Source organism: Desmodus rotundus, unplaced genomic scaffold, assembly GCF_022682495.2.
Source record: "Desmodus rotundus isolate HL8 unplaced genomic scaffold, HLdesRot8A.1 manual_scaffold_280, whole genome shotgun sequence".
In the NCBI taxonomy this organism is placed as follows: Eukaryota; Metazoa; Chordata; class Mammalia; order Chiroptera; family Phyllostomidae; genus Desmodus; species Desmodus rotundus.
This window is the reverse complement of record NW_026527347.1, coordinates 1-10367: the sequence shown is the minus strand read 5'-3', so window position 1 is coordinate 10367 and position 10367 is coordinate 1. Positions and strand designations below refer to the sequence as shown.

The following is a 10367-nucleotide window of genomic DNA, read 5'->3' as shown; positions in this document are numbered from 1 at the left end:
ATCCTTAAGGCTCCTGCTTTCCCAGCCCCAGCAGGACCTCATGAGTCGTGGGGGCAAGGAGTGTGCTGAACCCAGATGGGAACGGGGGATGGGATTGCCCTCCACTTGCAATCCTTTTTACACCCAGGGCAGGGTCAGGCCCGTCCATCCTTCCTGAACCCCCTGTACTCCCACTGTCACCCCCAACCCAGGATCAGATCCTGGGGCAGCTGGTTAGGGTTTGTCATGAAGAAGGATTATCCAGATCAGTCCCGTCTAATCTCAGCTCCCGCCTGCACCCTCCCTGTAGTCACTAGAACCCTCTTCTCCCACCGCCCTGAGCCCAGGAAGACAGTTTGGGTATGGACAATGGGCCACGTCTCACCCTCACGTTCTTGCTAGGCAGGCCCTGACTGCCAAGATCATCACCACTGGTGGGGGCCAGCATCCAGGGGCACTGCTGGAGCTCTGGTGGCTACTGCTCCTTCCCACCCTCCCAAACTCAGCCTTTAATCCTCACAGCTTTGCTCTAATCCTATGGGGCCCAATGCTCTTCTCTCTGCCTGCAGAGAGACCCATCAGGGAAGCACCCCTTCTACCCCTCCTCCCTCCAGGGCTTGCTGTGGGGGGCTGCTCCTCTGTAGCCCAGCATTCCTGCTCCTACCCCTCCCCGTGGCTGGGCCCAAGTCTCTCTGGAAGCCACACACCTCTCTCCCGGTCCTCTTCCCCACCCCTGCCAGCTGATTTCATTTGCCTGACGTAGTCATCGTTGGCCCTATCCTTCCCTATCAGTGCCAGTGCCACTGCCCCCCCAAGAGTGGGGCCAGGCCAGGCCAGCTCCTCTGGCAGCAGAGCTGGGGCAGGTGACGGGCTGGCATCACTGCTGAGGGAGTGAAGAGGCGCCTGGGAACTGGAGCTGGAAACCTGGGAGAGGTCCAGTCAGAGCCCAAGTAAGAGGGAGCCAGCCTGGCTCTGCTCTCTGGGGCTGGGGGCTACAGGGAGGGCTCGGGCAGGGCTGGGGCTGGCTGCAGAGGACTCCATACTTGGAGGGGCTGGTGGGGCAGGTGGTGTAGGCCACCCGGTCATTTCCTCATTTCTTGGGATGGGCTCCAGCCCTCATGAGCAGTCTGGTGTGAGGTGTGAGGAACAGAAACATGGCTTGCTGGGGATCCCCCTATATCTACCCTGTGTTCCTGGCAGGAGCCGGAGCTACCCCTCAACCTGTCAGCCATGGGGGAGATGGAACAGCTGCGGCAGGAAGCGGAACAGCTCAAGAAGCAGATTGCAGTAACCCCAGAAATGTCCCACATGGGAATCCCAGAAAACAGAAACGGGGAGATGAAGGAGTGTGGCCTGGGGGGAAGGAGGCTGGATTCATTTTTGAGTCACACCTTAGAGACCCCTGACTTGGAAATGACCGGAGACTTTCTGGACATCATGCTCGGGATGTCCCCAAACTGTAGAACCCCAACCCACCTACCTCAGAGACCCAGGCACCCCACCCTGCACTCTGCCCTTCCCTCCCCTGATGTCTGCTTTCCCCCCAGGATGCCAGGAAAGCCTGTGCTGACACTACGATGGCAGAGGTGAGACTCCTGTCCCCCTGAGGCAGGGCCTGAGGGAAGGAGAGGGGATGGGGGTTCCCTGACCAGCCCAAGCTTTAGTACAATATGTCCTTGGAATGAGGAATAACATTAATTAATTCATTCAACAACAGTGAGATCAGGGACCGTATTGGAGGCTAAGGACAAGATGCTGTCTCTATTGTCATCCGTTAAACAGGAGGAACAACACCCCCTCACCTTGCAGGGTGGAGAGGAGGGAGAGGGACAGTCCTTTGTCAATCACAAAGCCCTTATGGACTCCAGTTATTTTTTAATACTGTATTTCATCAACCCTAAGATGCACACCTTTTCACACTTTGACATTTCTGAAATCAAGACGCATCCAACACTAGATGATGCCTTACAACTAAAATTGGCAGCATATTTTCTTCCTTAGTTATATTTAAAAGAATGGTGCTTCCTAGAGTTGGTTGTACTTTAGAGAGGATTAAATATCTTTTTTAAAAAATCCTCACCCAAGACATCCTTTCATTACTTTTAGAGAAAGAGGATGGGAGGAAGGGAGGGAGAGAAAGAGGGAAGGAGAGAGAGAGAAACATTGATTGGTTGCCTTCTGCATGTACCCCATCTGGGGATGGAACCCACAACCAAGGTGTGTGCCTGGACCAGGAATTGAACCTGCAACCTTTCAGCGTATGGGACAACGCTCCACTCAACTGAGGCACACTGGTCAGGGCAGGATTAAGTATCTTGATAAGAGTCAGCATTTTTTTTTCTTTTTAAAGATTGTATTTATTTGTTTTTAGAGAGAGGAAAGAAGGGAGGAAGAGAGGGAGAGAAACATCAGTGTGTGGTTGCCTCTCATACACCCCCTACTGGAGATCTGGCCTGCAACCCAGGCATGTGCTCTGACTGGGAATAGAACCAGCAACTCTTTGATTCACAGGCTGGCATTCAGTCCACTGAGCCACACCAGCCAATTTATTGAACACTTACCATGAGCCAGACACTGGGCTAAATTGCTTAAATACATAATTTCATTTAATTTTCTTTTTTAAAACTTACTTTTTTAAAAATTGATTTTTTGAGAAAGAGAACGAAACATCAATTTGTTGTTCCACTTATATGTGCATTCATTGGTTGATTCTTGTATGTGTCCTGACTGGGGATCGAACCTGCAACCTCGATATATCAGGATGATGCTCTAGCTAACTGAGCTACCTGGCCAGGGCAATTTCATTTAATTTTTATGACAACCCCATAAGGTAGGTGCTATAAACATTTTATGGATGAGGACAGGCTCAGAGAGGTTGAGTAACTTGACCAAAATAATAGAGCAGGTAAATGGCAAATCGAGTCAATGGGCTCTGGAGCCCCAGACTAAGTCTAGAAGCTGGATAGAGTTTAAGGGGCATAGGACAATAAAATTCAGGAGGGGCAGTTCAAGGTCATGGCGATACCCTGGATACCCAGTTAAAGAGCTGGCTGTGCTGCAGTGGTGTGTGCGGGCAGGTTTCTAGTGGTTCGGAACGGTGGAATGTGTACATAAGTTCGTGTTCAGTGACTTCACATTGGCGGCTTGAAATTGGTCACAGTGGGAGAATTACAGGATAGGAATCACTCTCCCACCTCCCCTCCCCCGCCCCCACCCCGCACTGGAGAAAGTTGTTAAATGCTTAACAACATGCCACTGACTGTCTCTCACATCAACCTAAGCCACTCCACGCCAGGGACTTATTTTTTTCAGGCTGGGGCCTGACCCAGATCAAAAACTTGTACAGATCAGTGGCTGTGACACTGACATCTGGGCACACACCCTGCTCACCCTGATTTCTAACACCCCCTTTGCTGCAGCTTGTGTCTGATCTAGAAGTCGTGGGACGAGTCCAGATGCGGACCAGGCGGACATTAAGGGGACACCTGGCCAAGATTTATGCCATGCACTGGGCCACTGATTCCAAGTGAGGCTTGAGGCATGCCCAGAGAGGAGGGAAAGCAGGAAGGAGAGGCTTGGGTGATACAGGGTGTGACGTGGGGTGCCCTCTCCCCAGACTGCTAGTAAGTGCCTCACAAGACGGAAAGCTGATTGTGTGGGACACCTACACCACCAATAAGGTACCGACCTTGCCTCACACCCCTCCATCACCCTGTCTTCCCTTGGGGACATCGTACCTACCCTCCTCTGCCCTATCCACCTGGGAACTCAGCCCAGGTCCTGCCCCTGCTCACCCTGACCTCCTGCAGGTACATGCCATCCCTCTGCGCTCCTCCTGGGTCATGACCTGTGCCTATGCCCCATCGGGGAACTTTGTGGCGTGTGGGGGGCTGGACAACATGTGCTCTATCTATAGCCTCAAATCCCGTGAGGGCAATGTCAAGGTCAGCCGGGAACTCTCTGCTCACACAGGTGAGAGACACAGTCTTCCCATCCTGAGGGCTCCAGGGAAGCCCCGGGGTTGGTGAGTTGTGGCTCTGAAGCCAGGGCACTGTCCTAACCACCCCCAGGTTATCTCTCCTGCTGCCGCTTTCTTGATGACAACAACATTGTGACCAGCTCAGGGGACACCACGTGGTGAGGACTGAACACTAGGGGTGCTGGGCTGGGGTGGCAATTCTGTCCTGGCCTTTTCCTGTGACAGCCTCCCCTCCTCTTGGCAGTGCTCTGTGGGATATCGAGACCGGGCAGCAGAAGACTGTGTTTGTGGGACACACAGGGGACTGCATGAGCCTGGCTGTGTCTCCCGACTACCAACTGTTCATTTCCGGGGCCTGTGATGCCAGCGCCAAGCTGTGGGACGTGAGGGAGGGGACCTGCCGGCAGACTTTCACTGGCCATGAGTCAGACATCAACGCTATCTGTGTGAGTCCCAGTATGCTCTGCCTCCTGGGCCCACTGCACCGCCCTTCACCACCTCCCAGGGCTCCCCACCACTGGCTTTTTCACTTTCTGCTTTGAAATAACTTCATCTTACAGAAAAGTGTGAGAGTAACAAAAAGAGCTCCCACCTCCCCTGCACCCATATTCACAGCTAACATTTTACATTTGTTTTATCATTCTCTCTCCATAGGGGAAGGGATGGAGGGATGGGGGACTAGCTGGATGGATGGACGATGGATAGCTAGCTAGCTAGACAAACACATACACCTAGATGCAGATATACCTTTTGTTGTTACGGTTTTCCCTGGGTTTTTTGAGAGTAAGTGGCAGACATTGTGTCTCTTTCCTCCTTAAATATATCAGTGTGCATTTCCTAAACACGAGGCCATTCTCCTAGATAGCCACAGTGTAATTCTTAAAATCAGAATCTACCATTGACCCAGCACTACAGTCTACAGTCTGTCTTCACATCTCACCAGTCGTCTCAAATACATCTGGAACAGCAGTTTTTCCCCGCCAGGAACATGTATTGCATTTTCTTGCCACATCTGTTTCATATAAGTGGGAACTGTTTTCTTCCTTTTCTTCCTGTTTTCTTCCTTCAAAGCAAGACCTTTGTCTTCCATGACACTGACGTTTTTAAAGAGTACAAACCGATTTTCTGTAGGCTTTCCCTCTGTTTGAGTTGAGCTGACATTTCCTCATGATGGGGTTCAGGCTATGCATTCGCACTTGGCCTTGCTCCTACACTCCGATCCAGCTGACTAGTGGGAAGTCAGAGACAACCTCCAGCCTTCCAGCCATGTGGCCCTGGGCAAGCTGCAGGTGCTCCCTCAGCCTCCTGGGCGTAGTACCAGCCTGCAGCGCTGTCATGAGGAGCAAGTGAAGGGTATAGGGGACCCACCAGCGTGCATGAAGAGCAATGCTGTGGCCTTTCTCACTGCAGGCCAGGGGAGGGACAGGCAGGGAGGCTGGGGGAAGGAGCTCGCCCTGGAGCCACCAGGGCAAGAGTCAGGTGGAGGGCAGGAGAGGCAGCAGCTGCTCAGGTCTGAATCCTGACCTCCTTGCCACCTGTGCCCTCAGTTTTTCCCCAATGGAGAGGCCATCTGCACAGGCTCGGATGATGCCTCCTGCCGTCTGTTTGACCTTCGGGCAGACCAGGAGCTGACCGCCTATTCCCACGAGAGCATCATCTGCGGCATCACATCCGTGGCCTTCTCCCTCAGTGGCCGCCTGCTCTTCGCAGGCTATGATGACTTCAACTGCAATGTCTGGGACTCCATGAAGGGCGAGCGTGTGGGTAAGGGCCAGCCCAGCCCCCTCCTCCACTGCTGCCTCAGCCGGAAGTACCCTTCATCCAGCCCTCCTTGTTGAGAATCTCTTACTGCTATTCCCTAATTACTAGATAACTCTGAGTGCTACCCCTGGAATCCAGTCCCCCTCTGGTCCCCAATGTAGGAACATCTTCTCTGAAAGAAAAGTTGCTTTAAGGGGCCCTTCTCCTTTGCCCAATGCCATGGCTGCTCCCTGCCGAAGGAGAGATCCTTCTGGTGATCCCCAGACCTGAGGACCTTGAATGTCTAGTCAGGTCTGGGTTTCCGGGGCATCCACTGAAGGACAGAGCAGTCTCAGGGAATGTGCAATGAGCAGGGGCCTGACCCCAAGCTAGGGGCTTATCTAGGACCAGGCTGGTTTGCAGGTGAATCAGATAGTGCAGCTTCTCCTCTTGGGAGATGTCAGGTGCTGAATGAAAACAACACTGGCTACAGAGTTAGGATCCAAATCCTAATTCTGGGGCTTACTTTCTGAATGCCCTTGGGCAAGTCACTTCTCTCTGGGCCTCAAGTATCTTTGGAAACAAAGAAGCAGCAGGACAGGGCTACTTCTCCATTTTCCAGCGCCCATCAAGATGCCCCTGGCTCTTCTCATAGCACACTGGCACTTCCAGCCTTTCCCCATCCCTCTCCACCCCTCCCCTACCCCAGGTTCTTGAGAGAGCCTAACTCTTAGGGCTAATCCTCCTTCTGTCTTCCAGCCTCCATCAGGGGGCTGAAGTCACAACCCAGCCTACCTGAGCTAGGATTCCTGTGCGTGCACACACACTACCTGCCAAATGAGCGCGTGGACACGCTGTCTCCTCTCCCTTTTCCTCAGGCATCCTCTCTGGCCATGATAACAGGGTCAGCTGCCTGGGGGTCACGGCTGATGGGATGGCGGTGGCCACTGGCTCCTGGGACAGCTTCCTCAAAATCTGGAACTGAGGAGGCTGGAGGGGGGAGGTAAAAGGCCATGAAGACACTCAGAGCTGCCCCTTCTCCTGCGCCCTTTCTTTAACGTTCCTTTAAGGCTTTCTCTTCTATACCCCAGCTGCCATTCCCACCAAGCTTTCTCCTTTGAATACAGTGGGGAACACAGGGAGTGTGCCTTTGGGGGGCAGCATCAGGGACAAGCAGAGAACTGCCCCATCTGCTCCCATGGCTACCCTCACTATGGTCATGACAGTTTTGCCCTTAGTGAGCAAGGACAACTGACTCCTCCCCAGTCCTTGGCAGGTCCAGCAGGCTTCCAGTGTGAGGCTCCAGGCCCTAGGATTCCTCCCCCAGAGCTCCTGCCTTTGTCCAGACCCATGTGGCACAGGGTGCTCAGCCCGTGACTATGGCTCTGGCACCACCAGGGTCCCAGCCCCCTTTTCCTTCATGCTTTCTCCTTTATCTATGTTCTTCTTCTTCTTTTTTCTCTGCAAAGCACCTGCAATAAAGTACAGCACTCTGGTATATCTGTGATGTTTGGCTTCCACCCTACTTATGTTCCAAAAAGATTCAGTTCCCACTTAAGTAATAAAGTATTGTGGGTGCAAGTGATAAAGGTTGGTACCAGACAGCTTGTAGGCAGAAAGTAGGGGAGAGGCAGAAGCCCAAGTCTTATGGGGAAGGCCTGAGATGGGTCAGGAGAGAAGGCATTCACCAGGTGGCTGGGAGTACGTGCCAGCAGTTCACCACAGCCTGCCTATGGTGCACGCATGTGTGTTTGTACAGTAGGATTATGTTGAGAAGGAATCAGATGATAAAAGGAAGTAGGGAAACATTGAAAAAATTTTTAGCAAAGTAGTAATGTGATCAGATATGCTTCTCAGAAAGCTGACTCTAGCAGCAATGTAGGTTGATGAAGTGGAGGGAGGGGAGACAGGAGGGAGTGAAGGAGGGAGGTAGGAAGTGGGTAGCAAGAAATGCAAGAGCAATAGGACAGAGGGGACAAGGGAAGGGAGAGGAAAGAGATTAAAGACATAGAATCAGCAGATTTAGTGACCGAATGCTAGGATATGGGATATTAAGAGGGATTCAAAATGATGGCCAGGGTTTGGGTGGACAATTCTGTTATTTATAGGGATAAAGAAGAGAGGAAGAGAAAGAGGCTTTGAGGGGAAGATCACAAAGTCAACTTTACTCAAACTGACTTTGAAGTGCCTATGGGGCAGCTAGATAAAGGTCCGGGTTAGATGGTGAGACCTGGAACTTACCAGAATATAGGTAGGTAGGAGCTAATCCCTAGAGGTCACCACCTAGGAAGAGCGAGAGGAAAGAGCCAAGGACAGAGCCCTGGGGAACACCAGGATTTAAGGGAGGAGCATTAAGAGATTCGGAGGAACCAGTACAGGGACACTGAGGCCAGGGAACACAAGCTCCCCAGGCTACCTTTTACATAAAGACGACCCAGAGCAAGGTTTAGGCATAACACTTAATAGCACCTTTAAAATCACTTCCTTTAATATACAAGAAACACATAACACACAAAGAAAGTCCAAAAAAGTTCTCAGTTCCAGAGTTGGTAGTTTAGGGGGTGTCAAAGAAAATGAACCTTCCAGTCTCCCAGGGAAAGAAGGGGTGAGAGGACTGAGAATATCACTAGATCCCGGGTGAGGCCAGGGCTAGGGCCATACATGGCCTAGTTCTCTACCACGGCAAAGTGCTGATTCTCCTTATCATGGTCCTGGCCTTGCTCCCATGCTGGTCCTCCAGTTCTCAGAAGGCGTCCGGTTCCCAGAACGGCTCCTTCCTTTAGTTCCCTAATATTTTCACTCAGGGGAGAAGGCCGCTTACCCTACAAAAACAGTATGCAGTTGGGGGAGGGAGGGAGATTGTTCAGGAGAGGAAAGATAGGGCAAGGCCTCCCACCCTCTACGCTGGACTTCTCAGGAATAGCTTTTTCCCTCTCCCTTTACCTGTCGTGGTGTCAGAGTCCCAGGGGAGTTGTCATCCTGCAGGATGGTGAGGGGAGATCTCCCTAGTACCTTGCCCTTTGGTTTCCGTCTATTGCACTTAGAACCTAGGATGGGTAAAGAGTTAAAGCAAGGAGCCAAAATTAGGAGCTTATAGTTTATCCCTCCTAAACTACCCCAGAACATGATCTCAATTCCTCTTCCTTATTCCTTGACCTTAAATTCTGTACCTGAAGATCTGGGTGTCTCAGGGTCTCTCAAGGACTTGTCCAAGCCCTGGCTGGCCATAAGGGTTTCTGAGGGCTGTCCTGTTTCTTCCTCAGAAAACACCTGCTTGGAGGGAAGCTCAGCCTGGCTCCCAGGTGGCATCTGGTCCTCAAGGGAAAACTGGGTGCCCAGAGGCGAGTCCAATTCAGAAGATGAAGGTGCCTCTGGGGGCAGAATAGGCTCTGGGGGCAGATTTGCTCTGGGCGCTTCAGTCTCAAATACTTCACTCAGCTGTTTCACCAGTGGGCTTGGAGGCTCTAGAGGGAGAAGTGGAGTGAAACAGTGACCCTCTGATACAAATTGTTCAGCAAAGAGGAAAAAATACAGAAGCTTTAGGACTCATGCCCTGGTGGGTGAGGAATTGAGAAGAGAGAAATCAAGGTGAGAGGGAGTAAAATGTTGAGGAAAGAGCAAAATAGGTTCACAGCAGGAGGATGGAGGCCCCTTTAAGGAGTCCTGAGAGCGTGGCCTCATTGACCCCCACCCAAGGATGCTAGCTGACAGCCTCATCAGAATTCTCTGGGCCCAACACTTACCTCCGCTGCTGGTCTTCATAGGTGTCCTTGAAATGCCAAGTGTAGGAGAGCGGGGATCTGAGTCCTGGGCCTGATTAGGACCCTCCGGCTGCTCCCCTGATGGTAGGTTTGGCTGTGGAGAGCTCTCCACCTGTCCGGATCAAAGGCTATTAAAGTCTACGCCCTGACTCTTCATCCTTCCCAGATCTCCAGCCTCAGGCCCACTTTCCAGGCAGAAATTGCCAAGGCCCCCAGGCATTCAGGAGAGTGTAGAAAGTAAGCCCTCAAAGGAGAAGTGGGGAGGGAGGACTCTCTTAGAATCAGGTTAAGCAGACGCCAAAGAATTAGGACAGTTTCTCTACCTACCCCCTACCCGGCCCAGAGTACCTGGATGGGAGTGCGCAGGATGCCGGCACTAGGTGAACGCGGGTCCGCCACTCGAGCCAGAGGCTTGTTGTGCGGCGGAGGCCGCGCAGGAGTCACTGGTACGCTCTTGGCTGAGCCCATCTCAACAGGGAGGAAGGGGGTGGGGCAGGGCTTGGGCCCGGGCGAGGAGGGGATGCCTAAGAGAAGTGACTCAGGTCTCAGCTTCACCGCGACCACGTCCGACCTCGAACTCCAGACCACCCGATCTTCCCAGATCCCAGCTAAGGAAGCTCCTGGCCGCCGGGCCAGAGGCCTCTGGGAGGAAAATGACTGATGCAGCTGACAGGGCGGCTTATTCCAGGACTGCCGGGCCCTCTAATTTGTTCACTAATTTATTCAAATCACTTACCGTGCCCCAACACCACTTTTTGCTGCACTGTAGCTCGAGCCTCAACTCCCGAAGCAGAGTTTCAAACCTCCCGCCACGCCCCCTGCCCTTACCCTATTGGCTGAGCCGTCACAGACTCCTATAGGCTACTATGTGGGATCCGCCTCCAGCGAAGGAAGCCATTGGGCTGAGG

The 10367-nt window shown here is 52.5% G+C and overlaps 2 protein-coding genes across 2 annotated transcripts; one reads left to right on the top strand and one right to left on the bottom strand.

Moving 5' to 3' along the window:
• The first annotated feature begins 584 nt into the window (after nt 1–584).
• On the top strand, nt 585–7196 carry LOC112321762 (guanine nucleotide-binding protein G(I)/G(S)/G(T) subunit beta-3). The gene is made up of 10 exons (XM_024579314.4): nt 585–929; nt 1180–1266; nt 1527–1565; nt 3399–3505; nt 3596–3659; nt 3789–3951; nt 4050–4116; nt 4203–4404; nt 5506–5722; nt 6577–7196. The coding sequence occupies exons 2-10, from the start codon at nt 1210–1212 to the stop codon at nt 6681–6683; spliced, it is 1023 nt and encodes a 340-aa protein (XP_024435082.1). The 5' UTR covers nt 585–929; nt 1180–1209; the 3' UTR covers nt 6684–7196.
• Nucleotides 7197–8164: 968 nt separating this feature from the next.
• Nucleotides 8165–10289, bottom strand: LOC128779125 (cell division cycle-associated protein 3). The gene is made up of 6 exons (XM_053917788.1): nt 10196–10289; nt 9808–9983; nt 9442–9571; nt 8869–9162; nt 8642–8745; nt 8165–8520 (listed from the first exon to the last, which is right to left on the bottom strand). Exons 2-6 carry the CDS (start codon nt 9925–9927, stop codon nt 8365–8367), a joined length of 804 nt encoding a protein of 267 aa, XP_053773763.1. The 5' UTR covers nt 9928–9983; nt 10196–10289; the 3' UTR covers nt 8165–8364.
• Between the last annotated feature and the right edge of the window lie 78 nt (nt 10290–10367).

Bases quoted from the DNA above. Each gene is read 5' to 3' on its own strand.
- LOC112321762 (XM_024579314.4), top strand. From the start codon at position 1,210: ATGGGGGAGATGGAACAGCTGCGGCAGGAAGCGGAACAGCTCAAGAAG. The intron at 4,405-5,505 runs GTGAGTCCCAGT...CTGTGCCCTCAG, and splicing joins CAGACATCAACGCTATCTGT to TTTTTCCCCAATGGAGAGGC. The intron at 5,723-6,576 runs GTAAGGGCCAGC...CCTTTTCCTCAG, and splicing joins CATGAAGGGCGAGCGTGTGG to GCATCCTCTCTGGCCATGAT.
- LOC128779125 (XM_053917788.1), bottom strand. From the start codon at position 9,927: ATGGGCTCAGCCAAGAGCGTACCAGTGACTCCTGCGCGGCCTCCGCCG. The intron at 8,746-8,868 runs GTACAGAATTTA...TACCCATCCTAG, and splicing joins TGAGACACCCAGATCTTCAG to GTTCTAAGTGCAATAGACGG. The intron at 8,521-8,641 runs GTAAAGGGAGAG...CTGTTTTTGTAG, and splicing joins GGACTCTGACACCACGACAG to GGTAAGCGGCCTTCTCCCCT.